General features: G+C 40.7%; 1 protein-coding gene and 1 long non-coding RNA gene across 4 annotated transcripts in view; one reads left to right on the forward strand and one right to left on the reverse strand.

The window, feature by feature from the left end:
- The window catches only part of LOC148030504 (phospholipid:diacylglycerol acyltransferase 1-like), a 121,622-nt gene that overhangs the window by 74,493 nt on the left and 24,459 nt on the right, over nucleotides 1–22,670 (forward strand). For both annotated transcript variants that reach the window (XM_087686847.1, XM_087686848.1), the window contains exons 4-5: nucleotides 1,946–2,279; nucleotides 2,373–2,635. In XM_087686847.1, coding sequence (XP_087542973.1) covers nucleotides 1,946–2,279; nucleotides 2,373–2,635 — 597 coding nt within the window. The remainder of the gene's footprint in view (nucleotides 1–1,945; nucleotides 2,280–2,372; nucleotides 2,636–22,670) is intronic.
- Nucleotides 3,046–22,670, reverse strand: part of LOC148030505 (uncharacterized) — a 43,413-nt gene continuing 23,788 nt past the window's right edge. Inside the window, exon 3 of one of the 2 annotated variants that reach the window (XR_015692203.1) lies at nucleotides 3,046–3,800. This is a non-coding gene — a long non-coding RNA (uncharacterized LOC148030505). The remainder of the gene's footprint in view (nucleotides 3,801–22,670) is intronic. The other variant, XR_015692202.1, reaches the window with a different exon arrangement.

The raw sequence follows: 22,670 nt of genomic DNA on the forward strand, positions 1-22,670 counted from the left end.
GGCACCACATGAATTGATTGAAATATTAATTTTTCATTGTGGATTATATACCTTGGCTTTAGTACTCCACATGAATTATGAATGAAAAATAAATTTTTACTTAATTTTAATTTTTTAATGCAGTTTCCGTTTCCACGTCCCCATTCCCTAGGTTTGGCGTCCCCATTGCCATTCCCATTTTCATGTTTCTATGACTTAGCTACTTTGTAAGTTCATTGTAGTTTGTACTTTCCTTAGGGAGATTTTCTTCAAGGTGTTACTAATAGGACTTCCTTTTCTTGACAAAAAAAGAAAGCTATAGATTGATGTTGGCCTAATCATGTTGCTACTTTCCCCATTGAAGGGATTGGGATGGAACTAAGAGGAAACATATAAATGGCTATGGGCACAAGTGGAAAGTGGGAAATATGCAGCTTGGCAAGCTTTTGTTGCATTTCCTTTAGTTGATCTTGAAGAGATTTTAGTTACATGGAACGGGAAATGGGGGCGAGGAATGGGAGGGAGAATAGGAACAGCCACGAGATGTCATTCCCTATGACTATACTATCACATGGAATAGGCATGGGAATGGGAAATGGGGCCAGGGAACATGAATGGGAACAGAGCACCAAAAATTGACCGCTCCCAGTGACTATAGGAAAGATTGCACAGGTGGCGAAGCTTCATCAAACATAAAAGAAGAGCCTTTAGGATAGTGATCACATGCATGCTTAGGGTGAGGAAGCATCAAGCGGACATCCTCCATGTGTTGAGGCTTACTAGCTATGACAATGTTATGTAGATGTGATGGCAGCAAGAGGAGAGGAGCAGATGCATGATGTAAGAGAGAGAGAGAGAGAGAGAGAGAGAGCGCATTTCAGCCTTCATCCCCATGGTTGGATTGGGCTTTTATGCACCAAGATGATTTCCTGAAATGATCAGCTAATCACGTTTATCATACAATGGTTGAAGATAAGAGATGAATGATTCAGAAAGCAAATAAAGTTTGGTTTGCTCGGGATCATTCTAGAGGGTGTTTTTGCAGAGATGCATGCTGGTAAATAGTGTCAATCACTTGTCCAAGGTGCAGTGCTTATTCAGAAATGTGCCTCATTTTGCTCTAGCAGAGTCTGTGCTTTTCTTGATATACTCAGGCCTCATATGAGCTAATTTACAGGAGAGTGTGTGGAAACATATCTGGCTCATTGGCCACCTTTCACCTAATCCTTGAGTATGCATCATGTCACTGAAGCAAGTACCTCTACATAAGGAATAGTTGACTGCTCTCACAAGCATAGTACAATATCATGCCATTTCTAAATTAATTGCTTCAACCACCTTACTACCAACACAACTTCTGAATCTTGGTCAAGTGTTATAGGATAAGCAATTAGTCTAGCATAGGTACAGATATGAAGGCACTTGGTATGGGCTACTAAGATTCTTAATCACAACCTTTTCACCTCAAAACCAATATAGCATGTAAGCACTTGATACAGGCTAGGAAGATGCATGTATAGAAGCATTGGGTATAGGCTGCTAAGGTGAAGATAAATTAGCAGACTTAGTATGGGCTGCTAAGATTATTAAGTACACCTTCTTTACCTCACTCAAGATTAAAGGCTAGGATCTGGAATCTGGATTTTGGCTGGTTATGTCTATATATGGATGAGCCTATTTCAAGTCCGTATTTTCGTCTTTTGTTTTTAATCTTGCTGTAGCATAACTGTGCAGCTTTTGATCTCTCTTCAAAGAGACAAAGTCTTTATGAAAGATGTTCTGTCCTTAAGAGTGGTCTTCTTGATAAATGGTAGCATGTCCATGATAAAAGATCTTGATAAGTGGTTCCCTACTATGGGCTTAATCTTCACATGGTGTCATGTTAGATTCCTGTCTGCTGTCACTGATTCCCTCATTATAGCTAAAACAGATTATTTTTCTTATTTTATTGTCTATATGACACCAGGGCAGCAGCTCCTGGAGTGATGGAGTCTGATATTCTTGGACTGCAGACTCTCCAGCATATCATGCAAGTTACACGGACTTGGGATTCAACCATGTCGATGATACTTAAAGGAGGTGATACTGTGTGGGGAGGGCTCGATTGGTCACCGGAAGAGGGGTATGACTGTGCATCAAAAAAGAAACAAGGTAATGGTGCAGCCCACACAAACAATAGGCTACACACAAAGCAATTATGCCAACATGGAAAGCCCGTGCCACATTATGGAAGGATAATTTCATTTGGGAAAGATGTCGCTGAATCTCCAGCAAATGAAATTCATCGATTGATGTTGCAGGTAGGCAGATTTAGATTAATACATAATTGGAAGGTCGTACCAATAGATGTGCCTACTACTGTTTAACTTAGAACAGCACCGACTTGCATATAGGATACAAGGCAAGGCACGCCAATTTGTTCAAATATTTCCTGTGGCGATGTCTGGACAGAGTATCATAGCCTCAGTTGGGAAAGTGTTCAAGCAGTTGAAGAGCAAAAAGTTTACACTGCAAGCTCCATACCTAAACTTCTTAGATTTGTGGCTCCTCAAATGATGGAACGTGGAGATGCTCATTTTTCACAAGGGCTGGCTGATGATGTTAGTGACTCCAAGTATGAACATTTCAAGTACTGGTCGAATCCACTGGAGACACGGTAAAGTGATCTAACTTTATTATGCTTTCTTGGTGCAGATACAAGTAGATAAGACAAGGTCATAATGAAGTAGCATTACTGCAAGTTGGAATTGTTTTAAGTGTTATTATAGGTTAGGCTTTGCCTAATGACAAAATGAACTAGTTAAATGAGTTCATACTACTAAAGTAGCAACACTGTAAGATAGAATAGTTTTACTATAGGTTAGGCTTTACCTGGGGACAATATCAACTAGTTAAAGGAGTTCATCATTAAGCCATCCGGATGACCGCATGCCTTCCAGGTACTTAACAACCACACCAGACAAGACCATGTTTGACCATAGAGTTTCTAAAGGTAAAGTATTTTTGAAGATGTGGCATCTCTCTCTTCTGCAAGCCAAGCTGGGGAAGGGGAAGAAGGCATAAGGTGAAGAGAAGCCCACCAATCCACCCACATGAGCTAAGTTAGATTGGGTGCATGGTGTGCATAAGGACTTAAGAGGCATGTGTGCAGAGAGAACCATGACACACAACTTACAAGGAGTGGGTTTTTAACAATGGATGTCCCAGAATGCAGCTTCACAAATTTTTTTAATGTCATACTCTGCATAGTCCAGTGTTGTCTCATCAACAGCTGATGTTTATCAGAACACCTCCACATTTAAATCGCTCATTAGGAAGCTCTTTGAGTGACATTAAGGTACCCATTTTTCTACAAACATTTCATGAAACAGCATGGGGATCCCATGCAAGCAATATGTGCAAAGGAACCACTTTACTTGTTTTGTTAGCATACACACAGCAGAACAATTCTGCACAGTTTTCACCATCTGCTTGGGTACATCAATGCTGTTTGAGTTGGGCAATATATATGAAATTGGCTCTTCTATTAGAAAATAAGATACAGCATAAGAAAACTGCTGCTTCGCAAGACTTGGGGAAGTCACATATTGGAAACTTATTGCAGAAGGTTTATACTTGTTGTAGTGCCATAAGATTTGGTTTTGCTGCCTGTGTAACTGTCAAAGCACCAACATAAGAGGAGTGCCATGTGGCTTATACTCAGCCTTAGAAGCAGGAACTGCCCTCTTCTTGTACCTCTTGAAACGTGTTATGAAAAGGGTTCTTTTCTAAGGGAAAACTTCAGATGACAGCTGCTCAATAGTCCATGGTGAACCACTAACCTATAAAAAGTTTCATTGTAATGAACTTAATGAGAATACTTACTTCTGCATAAAAGATGATCTGTATTCAAGCTAAAACAAATAAGCAGAAATCATTACATGGTGTACATAGTTTTCGTACTGAAGGGAAAAGTTTAAAATGTTGAATGTGTTCCTCCTGATCTATGCCTCTCTAGAGTCTTTGTGTACCCATTTTGCAAAACCCCCTACATATAAATGCAAGTTACAACCATAACTTCCGGTCAAAAAGAGACTCTAAGCCACGGTATGCCAAGGAATACTTCAGTTATGAAGACCAACTCTTTACACCAGTCAGACATACATACATCCATTTTTTTGGCAAGATAATGACAGCCATAATCAAGTCACGTAGTTCTTTCTAAATTGCATGCATCTCCAACAAAGAGCAAAGAACTTTGAAATTTCTACTATCCTTAGACACTAGACTATTTTCTGATCTAATCAGAGTTGGCTTTGGGGTCTCAACTTTTTGGCTAAAATGAGATTTTAGTGTCTCATTGAAGTTTGAAGATGATGGTCAAGCTTTAAAAATGCATTTAAGCAAAAACAATGGTCCTTCACTAAACAATAGTCATAGCCTTTAGTTGTCTTAGCTAAATCACTTAATTAAGGCAGTAAATCATTAAGTCCACCTGAATGCAAGAAAATAATCATTAAATGTTTGACTTTCTTCAATTCCCAAACGGCCAAATGATCCAACTACCCCTAAGTTAGATATTAGAGGGAGTCAATTTATATCATATTCATAGCCTTGGCCCTTGTCTTTCAATCCCGAATGACTATCCTTATCCTAATACTCAACTCATCGGCCTCCTTCAGGCCCAAGAACTGCAAATTGCTTTGGAACTCTCTCTTTTTTTTTTTCGTAAATTTGGAACTCTCTCTCTCTCTCTCCCTCCCCCCAAATAGTGAGCACCACCCATAATGGTAGAGGCCCTCTTCCAGGGAGTGACTTTCTTGCATAGGCTCTAGACCTTGCCGAGACAAAGATACTCCCAAGTTGCACTAGAGTTGTCTAGACAACTAGCATTACAAGGGAATACTAAGTGCTGGTATGCTCGAACAAATGCATGGCTACGGCTTCACAGATTAAACATGGATCATCTCCCACCACTACAATACAGCTTGGATTGCCCTCACTTGGAGCTTAGTCAAGAGAAGCTAAACCTCATCCGGAGGGACATTATTCAAATACACACAACTAAGACATGGGTGACACCTACTGAGAATCTAGGGATGAAGATGGCTTTCTACTAGAAGCATCTTCTACACATATTCCCTAATGGCTTTGTTGTCAGCCCAAGATACATGGATGCACACCTGTCTCATAGTGTACGATGCGCCACTGGAGATTGGATTGTCCTCACTTGGAGCTTAGACAAGAGGAGCTAAACCTCATTAAGATGGACATTATTCAATTACACACAACCAAGACATCGGTGACACCTACTAAGAATCTAGGGAGAAAGATGGCTTTCTACTAGAAGCATCTTGTGCACATATCCCTTGATGGCTTTGTTGTCAGCCTGAGATACATGGATGCACACCTGTCTCATAGTGTATGATGCGCCATTGGACAGCTTTGGATCAAGACACGTACATAATCGACTCCCTTCCCCCAGAGGACAAGATTTGCTAGCTCTATCTACTCAACCAAGAGTAAGAGGAGCACTACCTTTGCATATGCCCAATGTACTATGAGATCCGAGAGCACTTTCGTTGCCTGTTTAGAGAGCGATTTGGGCCAATATCCAAGGTGATGGATTTCTCGGATCAAAGATGTCTTGAGCTCTTCTTACTAGAGCTACGCTGCCACAGAGAGCATCTCTTATGGAGTCTGGATCCAAAAGCAAAGACATAGAGCCACACATCAACGCACACTCATGGAGTTCTATAGAGTATCAAATACTCCCTCCACTACAAAGCCCTCATTGGACCAAACGACGGCCCCACTATGGGGGACCACCCTTGATATAGCCACTAAGAGATGCAAAGCCTGTTGCCCAGCTAGCCCCACTACGAGGGACCACCCTAGATATATCCACAAAGAGATGCAAAGCCCATTCCCCATACCCAACTGGCAAGAGGCATCATCTGCAAACACATGATACTACACCATCATTGTGGGACTATACCTCGCCGCTTAGTCTCTCTATGCTAGACAGACCCATGAGAGGTATCTTAGAATGAGAGTGTCTCCTTAGCAGTTCCACATTGTATTTGGCTTAGACATCATTTTTTACTCATCAACTATGTATTGTTTACTATTTATTTTCCATTTATTAGATGATACCTATTTTGGGACTTTAAAAATTCCTTGATTTTTCAAAAGTAATATTTTGGTCTCATAGACTAATTTGACCTTTTGTAGAAAGCAATATAACTTTCTTGTTCTTTCTTTCTCCCCATCATCCTTCTACATGTGCATGTTATGGCATGTCACTTGAAAAGAGAGACTGCACTAAATGATGGTGCACACAATCTCTATTTTTGCTTGTGTCGTTGTTGCTCATTGGTTTTGCAAAGTGAAGTGTATCTACATTCGATCTTTGGCCTTTTGTTACTATCCCCGTTCGTCATTCGAAGGATCCGATAGTTAGGGAGTGAGCTTGCTTATCTTATCATCAAGGATGTACATGCAGGCACAACTCCGAAATACTCTAAAGTAAAAAACTATAGATGAAGAGCCAAAAAATACCTCATATGGAGCCCTCTAAGGGACAATCACAGTTGAGCACCAGTTAAGGATGTACACCAAAGTATTAACAGCCTCAATCCAAAGGTGCTGAAGGAGCTCTATGGTGAACAGCATAGAGTAGGTTTGATTCCTACGTCTTACTCCATTTTGTGAAGGGGAGTTGATAGAGGCAAGCTAGCGTGAAATGCCATGCTCCTGTAGAAACTCAAAAAACTCGTAGAAGGTAAACTCTATTAAAGTGCAACGAATGCGGAAGCATATGGACAGGACTGAAAGACAATGAGCACGAGAAAAAGCAAGAGAGAAAAGAGAGAGAAGATATAGAAATCTCTCATCAATGAATGCTGAAATGAAGAGGGTAGATATACAAGGACTGTTGTTATACCTCCTCGAGTTGTCTCTCTTCCACCAATAGCTAAAATGCAAGTGAGGAGGGCAGGCTACCAACTAGGCCTAAATAGAAGAAAATAATACAATAAAATGATGCAAGCGGCCAGCAAAACTAGCCGACCTAATCAAAAAGTGGCCAACTACATCAAAATTGAATAAAATAATCAATGACTAATCCTCCACCTGTCACATAGCATCATTACTTGCTTAATAGAACTATCTGTAGACTGTGTAACCAACCTTCCTTCCGTGGGTGGGTGGTAAATCCCTGATTACAACTTAATTACAACAGCAAACAATTAATGCAAATCTGAAAATACAAATTTACATACTGATCTTGGACAATGCACACCTGATTGGCACCAAAATTGGTGTCCCTTTTGGTATTTCTTTAGCTTTATTGAAGAAAAAGTTGATTTACAATGGGATTCTCCCAATCCCTTTCGGTATTTCAACTCCCCTTGCTGTCCAAAGTGACCAGCAAGTCTTCAATCGATTTTGCCCCTTGATTCAAGCACTTAACTAGCCTTCACCCACTTCATAGACGATGGAAATGCCCCAAATTCAATGGCTGACTAGTCCTCAACCTAAATTCAGCTGAAATTCACCTTCAACCTTGTTGAATCCAAATCTTGGAGCTTCCAATTTCTAACACGCTTTCCAAGGCTATTGCTAAACCCTAATTTTTGCTATAAATTAAAGTTTAGAACAAATAAATTTGCAATTTCTCAACCTCCAAGGGTCGAAATGCTGAGATCTTTGAAGCAAGGATATGAAATGACTGAAAGATGAGAAAGAAAACTATAGAGAGTGAAGATTCAGAGTTCTGTTGCAAAGAATGAGTGAAAATAAGTCAAATGCAACTGCTGCCTTGCCACAATAGCTTATAGATGTAAAGAATTAAAGAAAATCGATCGTTTACTGCTGTTGCCCCATCTCAACAACCTGTAGATGCCGTCACCTATTGTTGATTGGTCTTCTGTTGCCCTTGGCTGCCTCAAAAGGTCCTCCAATGGCTGCAAATCAAACCAGCAACCTTCCCTCCCTCTCTCTTGCAAGCTGAATTTATAAAAATGCCTCTCTCTAGCCTCTAAAGACGTTTTTCAATTTTACATGGGCATTTTTGACAAGTGGCAACCTTTCCAAATGGTTTTTCAACATTTTTCATAATTAAATATTAATTTTCAGCCTTTAAATACTGAAAATTAATCTAATAATTATTTTGGTGCCTTGAAAAATAATCTGACTGGCCAATAATTAAATTGGCTAGACAACTTCTATTCTCGAGTGTCTCTGCGTAATCTCTGAACATCAGATTGGTGTACCATTAAACGCCACTTCTCTGGTGTCACCAACTGACACTTATGGCCAAATCGATGACCTAGGCCAACTGTTGGCACCAGATACGACCAAGTACTTGTGCAGCATAACTTATAGCAACTTTATCTTTCACATCCCATGATTTTCTAAAGTCCCGAGCTTGTATTTTTACTCTAACCCCAGTTACACCTCACGTGTGCAACGTTTACTTAACCATGTGACAAGGTAAAGCTACAAGATCTGAGGATGGTCTGCCAAGTCATCCTACTCCATCCATTTGGCATCCATTGGCGAATAATTCATAAACTTCATCAAGTATCTTTTGGAAACCTTATCCCTAATGTTCCTCTCTTTGTGTGCCAAAATCTGCTTTGGTAACCAGTGTTTCATCAAGCTCTTCAACCTCCAGCTGAATTTTAGAAGAGACATCTTTTGGCACATCTCTATGAAAATGTCTAAGCAAGCTCACATGAAAGGCATTGTGTATCCGCTAGTGTGGAGACAATTTCAACCTATAGCATGCATCACTGATGCTCTCCAACGCTTAAAATGGCCCATAGTATCTCATACTCAACTTCGAATGCAATCTTTCTCTTCCTTTCATCTTTTTCAACCTTGCCTTTTCAAAACACAGCAATAGATAATCACCCTCTGCAAACTGCAAAGCACGTCTGTGGCGATTAAGTGCCCTCTTTTGCTTTTCTTGCGATCTATGAAGTGCATATTTTATCTTTGCATAGGCTACATCCAAGTTTTCCACATAACGATCAACCTCAAAGATGTTATCCTTAGTTCACAGAATAGGTGGTACCTTCTTGCCACCCTCAACCACCTCAAATGGAGCTTTGCCCACAGAACTATGCACTGTGTTGTTGTAAGCAGACTCAACCAAGGGCAAATACTACTCCCACTATGTCTTGTGGTCTGAAACATAGCACCTCAAAAGATCTAACACTGTGGAATTAACTTCCTCAGACTGATCATCTAGATGGAAGGATGATGAGAATTTTAGAGAGACACCCATATTCTCAAACAAGCCCTTCCAAGATAAATTGGTCATTCGAGGGTCTCAATCACTAATGATCAACTCTAGCATACCATGATACTTAAAGATGTGTTGCAAAAACAATTGTGCCATATGATCAGCTTTTATTTTCTTCCTCGTCGAATGAAATGGGCTTGTTTGCTAAACTTTCAAATGATAATCCATATCCCATCATTCCTTGTAGGTGTCTTAGGAAGCTAAAAAATAAAGTCCATTGCAATGCTCTGCCAAGGCCTATCTGGAATAAGCAAGGGCTGCAATAAACCCGGTATCTTTTGACTATCATTTACCTTCTGGCATACGATGCATGTCTTAACAAACTGTTCTGCATCATGCCTCAAAGCTGGCTAATAAAAGAAATGCTCCACTACCTTGACCGTGGCATCAATACCTCTATGTCCTACATATGAAAGAGCATGACTTTCAATGATAACTCTAGGCCTTAACTGCTTTGTGACACACAATCGTCCATGCATCATCAAAAATCCATCTCTTAGCACAAAGTGTCCATGCCTTTGGCCATTGCAAAGTTGATCATAAACATTAGCAAAGTTTGAATCAGCAACATATTGCTCTTTCATGGCATCCAACTTAGTGTGATAAACCATAATGACAGTCGACAGCTAAGGTTTATGTGACAATGTATCACTTCTCCCACTCTTTCTCTGCAATCTGTTCCTCTTTCCAGCCCTATTTTTTCAGATCTGCCCCGATTTTCAACTTTATTTTCAGACTTACTCTTTTTCTCAGCCTTTGCCGCTTTGACATGTGACTTGGCATCATCATCGTGGAATCCTGCATCCTTCCACGCAGCAATGTATCGGCTATAGTACTAATTTCTATAAGCTGAGACATGCTAGAAACAGTGGACTTAATGCAAAAATCCTTGATTCCTTTGGCAAACCACAAACATACTTCTGCACCTGCTCATGGAGAGCACTGAGCGATAAGAAGTAACTGGCAACAATGCATCCCAAAACTTCTTATTGTACTGATCCAAGTTCTTGCAATCTTTGAAATTCAACTAATTGCAAGCTATCATAATGTCTACTTCAAAGGTACTTGCCAACCAATTTGAAGCAAACATTTGCTTAAACTGGACCCAAGTGGTAGGTGACTTCCCTTGAATAAGAAGTGTAGACCACCACTGCAATGCATTTCCCGTCAAAAATGTGGCTGCTTTGCATATCTTAGATGCCTCTGTGAAGTTGCCTCTAGAATAGGCTGCATCAAACTGCTGAATAAAAACAAGTGCTTTCAACTTGTGCACCACTAAAAGACTCAAACTTCACACTTTTGCCACCTTCATCATAGTCCTTCAACGGACCTATGGGAGTCAAGTTATCATAAATGGGCTGTTGCAAAAAGGGTGCATTGGCTGTATTTGCATGAAAACCAACACTATCTGAAGCACCTACATGACCAGCACCAAATCCTTGTGCTCCAACAATCCCCGAGGGTGCCGATACATATCCTTATGGCCCCCTTTGTGCCCCAAAGCATCATACTTATGCTGCCATACATGGGATTGGGCATTCCACTTGTACCCAGATACATTGGGTGTTGTGAGCCATGCATTGATTGCTGCATACCATAGGGGTTTGTGCCATACATTCACGTATGCGGTGCTTGTCCAACCATAGCATGAAAAATGGTACCACCACCAAAGTATCCTTGTTGTCCCATGCTTGCATGTGCATAATTGCCTTGCTGCCCATGTTTCCATGGATTGGCACTACCAAGTTGGCCATGCATTTGCACTTGCTGCCCCACGAATACCAACTATTTGTGCTCATCAGGCATTTTGGGCTCTTCTAAAGAAGGCTTAGATATATCCTTCGGTTCTTGTGGCTGTCCTAAAGCTGTAGAAGGCGTCTTCTTCTCTTTGCCTTTGATGTCCTTCTTTGGACATTCAAGGATCGAGTTAACTGGGGATCCTTTGCCAATTTAGTAAAAAGATTTGTTGTTGTACGCATTCGATCCTTGAAGCTATCATCAAATTCTTCAGCCCCTTGCTGGTCTCATCAACCTCTTTATGCATTGAAGTGCCAACATTTGGGTCATTTTCCACATTTTCAACATGCTATCCATGTTGAGAACCATGCCCAACATGAGTCATCGCATTTCCCCCTTCACCACATAATTGACCAAGGAGTGATGCATCCTCTCCACTTGATCCCATATCACCATGTGAAGACATGCTTGCTGTAATTCACTGCTGAGAACAATTTCAACAATAATGCAATAGTCCCAAGTTGCAATCAAGTACCACGGGCCCACCAATTCAAAGGATCCGATGGTATCTCGGCGATGGAACCATATAACCAGCCTTCCTTCCGTGGATGGGTGGTAAATCCCTGATTACAACTTAATTACAACAGCAAATAATTAATGCAAATCTGAAAATACAAATTTACCTACTGATCTTGGACAATGCACACCTGATTGGTACTAAAATTGGCGCCCCTTTCGGTATTTCTTTAGCTTTATTGAAAAAAAAGTTGATTTACAATGGGATTCTCCCAATCCCCTTCGCAATCCAAACTCCTCTTGCTGTCCAAAGTGACCAGCAAGTCTTCAATCTATTTTGCCCCTTGATTCAAGCACTTAATTGGCCTTCACCCACTTCATAGACGACTTCCTACTATCTGCATGTCCTACATAATCAGAGTTAGTGTACCCCACGACTCTTGTATCCTGGCTGCCATAGCATAATGGATGACCTAGGCCAACTGCAGGCACCAAATACCACCAAGTACCTGTGCAACATAACTTATAGCAACTTTTGCCTTTGACATCCCATGATTTCCCTCGAGTCCCGAGCTTGTAAATTTACTCTAACCCTAGTTACACCTCACGTATGCAACACTTACTTAGCCATGTGATTACGAATCAATCCACATGTTAAGTGAGGTTTCAAAAATACATGTCCTCATGACACTGTGCTTGCTGAAAATGCCCACTAACTAATAGGAATAATGAATAATGCCCTCCGAGAGTACAACCTTTGAGAGAATTGATTGTACCATTGGTAACCTTAAAAATACTAGTCCAAGGAATGACTACTTTCTAATACTCCCTCTTAGATCTTGGAAGCAATATAAGGCTTGGGGATTTGAAGTGATGGGGAATAAACTGAGGAAGCACCTTTGTAAACAAATCTGCAAGCTTATTCTCCATCTTGAGGTAAATCACATCAATGGTCTCATCCAAGATCTTCTTCCGAATTAAATGGTACTGAATCTCAATGTGCTTCGACCTAGTATGAAACATTGGGTTCATGCCAAAGCAATGCAACTGTCATTGTTGCAATGAAGTGTCATAGGATATGTCTGAGGACAACCAAGCTCTCCTAGTAACCTGCAAAGCCATACCATCTCACATGTGGTAGAAGAGGCCACTCAATACTCCATCTCTGTGGAAGAAAGGGCAACAATGGGTTGCTTCTTACTACTCCATGAAATCACACTTGCACCCAAAGGAAAACAACATCCAGTCATTGATCTTCATTGGTCAACGTTTTTGGCCCAATCCGAATCCATCCAGCTTGTAAGAACCAAAGGTGAATCTCTAGTACATGCTAGATAATGAATACCAAGATTAGGGATCCCTCTCAAGAACTGCAAAATCCTCATAGCATCCTTACAATGTACCATCTTGGGTTCACTCATGATCCTGACCAATTGACCTACAAGAAAGCACAAATCAACCAGAGTGTTAAGAAGCCGAATCACGGACACCCAATCAACTACCAGTAGTAGGTAGCATCCGCTATCAAAGAATCTGCATAAACCGTAGCCTCTAGTTCGGATCCATAGGAGTAGAAATGGCCTTACATCCCTCCATCTCAAATATGGCCAGAAGTTCCTACAAATACTACTATTAGAAGATGAAAATTCCCCTCAAAGTTTGGTAAGTCTCATGGCCTAAAAAGAATTGGAGAAGGCCCATATCCATCGTCTCAAACACCTCGTGTGGCGATACTCCAACTTCCCTTGCAAGAACAAGTCTATCTTCTCGTTCCAAGCACGTGGAGATTATTTGAGACCATAAAGGACCTTCAACTTGTACACTTGCCCATCTAATAAGAAAAAACCAAAAGACTGCTCAACATAGATCTCTTCATTCAAATCACCATTTAGGAAGGCGAATTTCACATCAAGCTAATAAACTAGCCATCTCCTATTGCTGGCAAAGGCAAGAACCACCCTAATGGTAGCCGTCTATGTTTTAGATGCAAATGTGTCATGGAAATCTGCCCCTGGCTATTGTGTGAAGCCCTTTGCACAACAAGGCACACCTTATGCTTATCCAGAGTACATTACGATATTTGGTCTTGAAGCCCCATTTTATATCAATCACCTTTCGATGAATGGACCAAGGCACAAGATCCCAAGTGACATTCCACTCAATAGCATCCAACTCCTAGTCCGTAGCCTTCTTTCAATGCAGTGACTGCAAAGCATTCTTCAAGGAGGTGGACTCCCTATCTTGTATGGGACGGGTGATCAAATAGTAGTTCGTACAAACAAGCTTGGTGTCATGCCGCTACACGGACAGTATGAAAAACCCTGGAGTGCATCATCATCCAGCTTTCTTATTAATCTAGAGAGTGAATGTCATATTAGTCATTAGTATTAGTATCCATAGTATGTATGTAGTATGTATGATTCAAAAATATGAAATTTTTGAGCAATTTTAGCTTATTTTTTATATTTTGGATATTATTTTTTATAAATATCTTAAAAAGGTATAGAAAACTTCTAGAATAGGATGACATGCAAAAAGCAAGTTTCTTTTCAACTCGTTTGGGAGATCTCATGCAAAAAAAGGGTTCCCGAATTCACGTTGCACGATCACAATTTTCAAGCAGCAAACAATACACCGGACGGGAGGAGAGAAGAAAGAACAATCTAAGAGAATTCTGAGCAAGTGTCCTAGGTTTTTACCCCCCTTTCAAAGCCGACAGAACAATCAAATTTGCTGCTTGAGCAACAAAGAAGAAGCTAGTGTTTGCTGCACGTTTTTTGTATTATAGGGAGCTCCAAGAGATCTAATGCTTGGACATTGTCTAGATAATCCAAGAACCATTTTTCTTGGAGTTTAGTCATCAAACATCAGCTTATGATTACTGTTATAATCAAGAATACACAAGGCTGAAGTGTTTTTGACATTCCATACAAGGATTTTGTTTACCTTCTCAAGTTCTATCAATAGATAGTGATTCGAATCATTGAGCTTTGTCTTTATATTGCATAAAGACTTTGGTAGGCTTGGCAAAAGATTTTATGATTGATTCATGATGTATGGACATGTCTTGAAGATAACTTAATTTCCAACATTCTTGGGATTCATTTGAATCTCTTGCCTATTCTTTTTTTTCTCCATCTCCTATTCTCTACTTCCTTCTCTCGTTGATCCCTAGTGGATACGACCTTTGGACTAAAACCCCTTCGACATTGATAAACTTCATGTAAAAGGTCATCAGAAGGGAAGGCAAGATGGGAGAACCTTCACGCACAATTTTTAGTGATGTTTTGCAACAGTTAGTATAGAATATGAACATACTTATGCAAGTACAACAACAAGAAGTAATGGAGGCTTTTGCTCAAATAGAAACTGTTATGGCGAATGCTCTATAAACAGTATAGCGTGAGATGAAGTTATTTAATGGCACGAATGTATATACATGTTTGCATGCCCATGCTTAAAAGATGTTCTTTTAGTGGCTCAACTTGCATGGAGCCGATATTTTATGTGGGTCACTATACATGAATTAATAGCCGGAGTTACTGAATTATACATGCAAGATGCTGACTAGGTAGCTTTCAATAAGACACTCCGAGAAGAATTTTACATTGAAGACACCAATTTGATTGTCTGCAAGACTTTCTAGGAGTGGGTTCTACAACCCAACAAGGGTTTTTGTGGCTGTAGAGTTATTAAGAGAATATAAAAGTCAGTTTAAGCAGTTAGATCTTGCAGAATAGTAAGCTCTTGCAAGTCAAAAAATGAATTGTTTCTACAAGCGGTAGATCCTAGGTTTCAAGAGAAGCTTGATAATTTATTAGAGGATCAGACTACAGAGACAATGCTGAAAACAAAATGGAGGTAAGTTAAGGATGTCATTACTACGTTGGTGAAAAAGGATAAAAGAAGAGAAACATTGCATGTATCGAACTTGCCTAATGTTATGAGCAAAACAGTTGATGTATCCAATAAGCCACCTGCAGCTAACCCTATGGCCACACCTGTTGTTCCCACTGTTAGAGTGTATTAGGTGAATTAGTTGAAGGCATGCAGGGTCTTCAGTTGAAGGTCACGAAATTAAATGAGAAAAGACAAGAGGAAAGAGGACAGGTAGTAGCCCCTAAACCAAGGAAAAAATGTTTTTGGTGTGATAGTTTGTAGCATGAAAGAAAGGATTGTGCTCCTTATTAGGAAGCCTTGGCACGATAGCTCATCTTTTGGAAAGATAGCAAGATCCATACACAAGAAACGGGATGGCCTCTTCCTTTGAATTTTGGATAGGGAGGTATGTTGGGCATAAAGACCCTTTTACGCTCTCCCATATATATATTACTTCACACACGTGAACTCACCCTAGAGGGTGTAAGTGTACCGTACCCTAAGTATAAATACATTATTTTATTCTTTGTGTGTACCACACTGGTACACACCTATCCGTCAACTCACTCTCACTGTTCAACATTGTTCAATTCTGGATCATTGAGCTCCTCGATTAATGTGCTTGCTCTCTGCTCTCTCTCTCTGTCTGCTTCCGCTTCAACTCTACAAAATGGTATCAGAGCCAATGACTCACGCCAACTAACAGTGCAATCGTCACCATTGTGACCAAACGTAACAGTCTGGCGAGCTGTTGAAGAGCGGGCAACCAGATGACAACACACGAGAAGGCAAACCATCCACGGGCGACTGCTGTACGACGGGCAACTGCGTGCAGTCACGAAAGACTATTGCGCGACAGGATTGGAGACGTGCGTCAAACATGCACGCATGACGGGCGACAAGGGGTTGCACAAGTCGACAAGCCATCCCGCGACGCGGTTGCATAGATGACGGGTAGGTCAACGGCCCCTATACTTTTTTCTTAAAATCAGAATTTTTTCAGTCTGATTTATTCCCCCTCTTCTAGATGTTCACGCGAGCAAGCACAAAGCATGAATCTGTGCAAATTTGCTCTTTAAAATTTGGGGCTTTTCCCAGATTTGGTGCCAGACACATGTGCCAATGATTCATAATTCATAAATTGCACACATTAAGTGCACGGGTCTTAGAAATTTTGGGGATTTTCAGATGCAAGTGAATTTTTTGCTTATTTGAGCCAATTTCTTGGAAATTGTGCACTCTTGGATCCCGAAATTTGGGGCTTTTGCAAAAATCGTGAAATTTCTGCAACATTAGCCTGTACTTGATGCTCGCGAAGATGTATTGATGCAATTGGAGCAGATTCACTACAGAAATTTTGGGGCTTTTCACATTGGTGATGTATTTTGAGTCAATTTGAAATTGGACAGTGAAATTTGCAGCAGATTCATTGTTGAGTGGGCGTCTTTTGAGTTTTGGATGCTTCAAATGTTGAAAAAGGGCAGCTTCTCTTGGTACATGTATTGTTGAATACTCACTATGCAGTGAAACAGTGGTAAATACAGCATTTGGGTCATTGTATTTCGGAATTTTGGTGATGAATTATTGAAGTGGGAGCTATCTTTAATGCAAATGTATCAATTTTGATTCATGTATATGCTGTAATCAATACTTGAGACTGAAATTGCAGCTAAACATTTGCTTCTTGGACACCTTGGAAGTATAAGAGTCTGTACTTGTTGTTACAATTCAGCAACCTTGCTATTGGCTCAAGGCTGAAAGCATTCAGCCCTTTATTGCAGTTGTGTATTGCTGAAGATGGCTCACTATGCAATGAAACAGTGGTAAATACAGCATTTGGGTCATTGTATTTGGGAATTTTGGTGATGTATTACTGAAGTGGCAGTTGTCTTTAATGCAAATGTATCAGTTTTGATTCATGTATATGCTGTAATCAATACTTGAGACTGAAATTGCAGCTAAACATTTGCTTCTTGGACACCTTGGAAGTATAAGAGTCTATACTTGTTACAATTCAGCAACCTTGCTATTGGCTGAAAGCATTCAGCCCTTTATTGCAGTTGTGTATTGCTGAAGATGGCTAGCAGTGCATCTACATCTAACACAAGGAATCTCTTTGAGATTCGTAAATTCGATAGCAATGGTTTTGATCTTTGGAAAGATCATATGCAGGGTATACTCTTTCTAAAGGATTGTGATGATGCTTTAGCAAAACAGAAGCATGTTGCTTTGTCAGATGAGGATTGGGCTAAACTGAATAAAAAGGTCATTACTTACATAAAAATAGCTGTCACAAATGATAACTTGGTTGATATAAAGGGGCTTGATACTGCCTATATAGTTTGGGAGAAACTCAAGGCTACTTATGAGAATACAACTCCTGTCAATCAGGTACATCTCATGCGGAAGTTGGTCAACTTGAAGCTTGATGAGTCCAAGCCTGCCTCAGAGCATTTGAATGCTTTCACTAGTATTTTAAGTCAATTACAGGGTGCAGGTTTGCCAACTTTTGATCCTAAATTGAGGGCTATCTTCTTGCTCATGACCTTGTCTGATTCATGGGAAGCATTGGTTGTGTCATTGAGAAATAACCCCAACTTGACTTTTAATCGTGCACGTGGTTCTAGTCTCAATGAAGAGATTAGACGCAAGGCAAGTGGGAAAAACAATGGATTAACCTACAATGTAAGAGAAAGAACTGAAAAAAGATATAATGCTGCAAATAAAAACAAAAATCGCAGCAAAAGCAAGGAAAAACAGCAAGATGTAACCAGTTATCAATGTGGTCACAAAGGGCATAAAAAGGCTCATTGCAAGTACTTTAAAAGGAAACAAGAACGCAAGAAGCAAGCTAATGCAATAGACAAAAAGAATGACAAGGATGGCAGCTCTACCCCTAAAGAGATAGAGAAAGCAAATGTGGTATCTAGTGTTGTTATTGAGGAAATAGAAGAGGTTAAAGATGATTATTTGCTGGTTGCATTTTCAGATCCGCTTCCTATGATAGTGGAGGACACGTATATCACTAAAACAAATGCGATAGATGCTTTGTTGTCAGCTCATGATGGTTTGTCACAATCATGGATTGTTGACAGCGGTGCTTCTTTTCATGTAACTCCATCTCTAGAGTGTTTTTTGTTGGGTGTAAAGTCCCTTCGCCTCCTCGTCTCCGTGCAAATAGACTTAGGGTGTGAACACACCCTTAATGTACCCTAACATATAAATACATTCTTTTTATTCTTTGTGTACCATCACATCGGTACACTTATCTCTGTGTTCACTCTTTCTCTAACTCTCAGCTCATCTCTGCTCTTTAGCTAACGCTTTGACCTTGCACGCCATTGCGCACTATCTTCCCTTCAAACTGGTATCAGAGCGCAACGGTCCAAGCTCGCAGACGAGACAGGTGCAAGCAACAGCTAACACTCAGTAGTCGTAGGCGAGGGGGAACAGTCAGGCAAAACAAACGCAAGTTCATCATGGACCAACGGGCAGCAGAAGGCGTGACGGAGCGTTAGACGCAGGCATCAGACGAGCGTGAGACGAGCGTCAGACAAGGCGTGACGGTGGGCGTGACAGGTGACGCGTGTCAAACGAGCATCAAACGGGCGCGATGGTAGGCGTGACGGCATCAGGCGGTGGACTTCCAACACGCTAGCGACACCATGCCCAGCGCGACCTGTACGGGCGGCAGTTTGGCAAGCGTCACGTCACCTGACAAGTCACGGACCTGAACGTCGGGTCAACGGACCCATATTCCATTTTTTTTTTCAGAAATATTTGAGATTATTTTTAACTCCTCTCTTCCGGGTGCTTCCACACATAAGCACAATGTGCAGATTTGTGTAGATTTAGGCCCAGAAATTTGGGGCTTTTCCAGATTGAGTGCTGCTCGTGCAAGATCAAGGCATCTACGTCAGAAATTGCAAACATTGTGCCCGTTTGAATTGGGGATTTCGCCAAATTTACCGAAATTTACTCATCCGAGTGAAATTTCTCAATGTTGGACAAATAAAATTTGGGGCTTTTGCTGTATTGGCGAAATTTTGGTTAGCTGAGTCAGATTGACTGACATTGGTGCACAATTGGACTCGAGAAATTGGGGGCTTTTGCAAAATTTTGTGAAATTTTGCTAAATTTGCCCGTTTTATGCTTTCGAGAATATGTATTAATGCAATCAGGGCAAATTGATCAGTGAAATTTTGGGTTTTTTTACTGAAATCTGTGGATATTGGCAAAGTTAATGCATGAAATGCACTTTGGGAATATTTCTGAAACAATCTTGTTGCCATAAGCAGAGTGATTTGAGCATTTTTATCTCCCGCTGTGCGATTTTGGAGAAATTGCAGAGAATTCTTGGTGTTTTGGGGTATCACAAGTTGATACGAGCACATATGTATGAAGTTCACATGTTGGGCAGCTCCCATTTAGTTGATGTATTGCTGATTATTCATGTTGCAGCAGTCTTAGTGATCATTTGCAGATCTGGGATTGGTACAGATGTTATTTTGATGCTGAAGTGAGAGTTATCTGGTAGTGATGTATGCATTTAATGTATGCTGAAATTGCAGTCATACTATTGAAAGTCATTCGTTCTACTGTTGTACATGTACTTGGACTGAATCTTGCTATTATTTGCTGAAAATTTGGGCTGTAATCAGCTGAATATTAAGCTCATTTTTGTTGTCATAAATTGCAGCATTGAATTTCTGGTTTATTGCTGAAAAATGGCTGGTTCTAGTAGCAGTGACACTAAATCCCTCTTTGAAATCAAGAGGTTTGATGGCATTGGCTTTGACTTGTGGAAGGATAGGATGCAAGGCATTTTGTTTCTCAAGGACTGTGAAGATGCTCTCTTGGAGACTAAGCCTGCAGCTGTGACAGATGTGGATTGGGCTAGACTTAATAAAAAGGCCATTGCATACATTAAGATGGCAGTGTCTGATGATGTACTTACAGACATCAAGCGTCTTGATACAGGTTATGCTATATGGAAAAAGCTTAAGGATACTTATGAAAATACAACTCCTGTGAATCAAGTGCATCTTATGCGTAACTTGTGAACATGGAACTGGATGAGTCTAAGCCAGCATCTGAGCATTTGAGTGCTTTCACAGGGGTTTTGAGTCAGTTTGCAGGACTCTGGTTTGACTGCTTTCGATGATAAATTGAAAGCTATTTTCTTATTGATGACTTTGCCTGACAGCTGGGAATCTTTGGTTATGTCACTTAGCAACAATCCCGCTTTGACTTTTGATGGTGTTAGAGGTTCAATTCGCAATGAAGAAATCTGAAGAAAGTCTAGTGGTGAAAGCAGTGGCTCAACTTACCATGTAAGAGGCAGGGTCTGAAAAGAGGGGTAATGTAGCCAGTAAAGGGAAAAGCAGAAGCAAACGCAAGGGCAAACAGCAAGATGTCACATGCTATCAGTGTGGGCGTAAAGGGCATAAAAAGCCCGATTGCCGGTACTTCCAGAAAGAGCAAGAAAGAAAGAAACAGCAGGGTAAGAAAATCAGCCACCTGGTGATGGTGTGCACATTCCTCAAGATGTAGGCTCACTGCCTGATAATACAGATCATTGGGTAAGACGGTCTACACATGTCAGAAGGCAGCCACAGAGGTTTCAGCCATCTTTGGATTGCGTTTTGTTGACTGATGAGAGTAAGCCTCTGACATTTAAAGAGGCACAGTCATGTGAAAACAAGAGAAAGTGGGAGCTTGCCATGCAAGAAGAGATGGAGTCTCTAAATGCAAATAACACATGGGAGCTTGTACCTTTACCCAAGGATAGAAAAGCTATTCCTAATAAATGGGTTTACAAAGTGAAATGTATTGATGGGAAGCCCAAGTATAAGGCACAGCTGGTTGCTAAGGGCTATACACAAAAGGAAGGCATAAACTTCCAAGAGGTCTTTTCACCAGTGGTGAAGATGACTATGCTCCGTGTTTTGTTTGCTCTCACTACATCCTTGGATTTAGAGTTAGATCAGATGGATGTGAAGACTGTTTTTCTTCATGGTGACTTGGATGAAGAGCTGTACATGAAACAGCCAGAAGGATTTGCTATTCCAGGAAAAGAGCATTTGGTTTGTAAGCTGAAACGCAGCTTATATGGGCTGAAACAAACCCCTAGACAATGGTACAAAAAATTCGATACCTTTATGCTCAGCCATGGATTTAAACGCAGTCATGCATATCACTGCTTATACACTAAAAAGACTGATGATAGTAGCCTTATTGTGTTGGTTTTATATGTGGATTGACATGTTGATTGCAGGACAGCATAAGAGTACTTTGAATGCTCTTAAAAGGCAACTGAGTTCAGCCTTCTCTATGAAAGATTTGGGGGCAGTTGAATACATTTTAGGCATGCGCATTAAAAGAGACAGAGGGCAGCATTTGTTGTTTCTCTCATAGGACAAATATATCAGCAAAGTACTTGATAGGTTTAATATGGCTGATGCTAAGTCTCTTGGTGTGCCTTTACCGCCACATTCAAAGCTTAGCAAATCTTATTGCCCTAAGGATGATGCAGCTGCTAGTACCATGAAGGGTATACCTTATGCATCAGCTTGTGGATCTTTGATGTATGCCATGGTTGCAACTCGCCCTGACATTGCTCATGCAGTGGGACTTGTTAGCAGATTTATGTCTAACCCTGGCAAGCCACATTGGGAAGTAGTGAAATATATCTTCAGATACTTGAAAGGTACACAAGAAAAGTGTATATGCTATGGAAAGGGTACACTAGAGTTGCAGGGATTTTGTGATTCAGACATGGCAGGAGATCTTGACACTAGGAAATCTACCAGTGGGTATGTTTTTACTTTTGCTGGTGGGGCTATCTCTTGGTGTTCAAGATTGCAAAAAATTGTGGCACTGAGTACTACAGAGACTGAATATATTTCAGCCACAGAAGCTTCTAAGGAAGCTATTTGGCTTGGCCGTCTGGTCAAGGATTTTGGTCTTTCTTCACGTACTCCAGTGCTTGGTTGTGATAGCCAGAGTACAGTATATTTGGCTAAGAATGCCATGTTCCATGCACGTACCAAACACATAGATGTTCCGTATCACTTTATTCGATAAGTCTTGGATGATGGTCTTATCACACTGACTAAGGTCAAAACCCAAGATAACCCCACAGATGTTCTCACTAAGTCTCTTGCAAAGGCTCAGCTTGAGCATTGCATTCGTTTAGTGGGAGTTGGTTAGCTTAAAGGTACCACTTCGGGCCTTTAAGTGGGAGGTTGTTGGGTGTAAAGTCCCT

Source organism: Lygodium microphyllum, chromosome 10, assembly GCF_053477565.2.
Source record: "Lygodium microphyllum isolate KBCC chromosome 10, Lygodium_microphyllum_v1.1.10, whole genome shotgun sequence".
Lineage (NCBI taxonomy): Eukaryota > Viridiplantae > Streptophyta > Polypodiopsida > Schizaeales > Lygodiaceae > Lygodium > Lygodium microphyllum.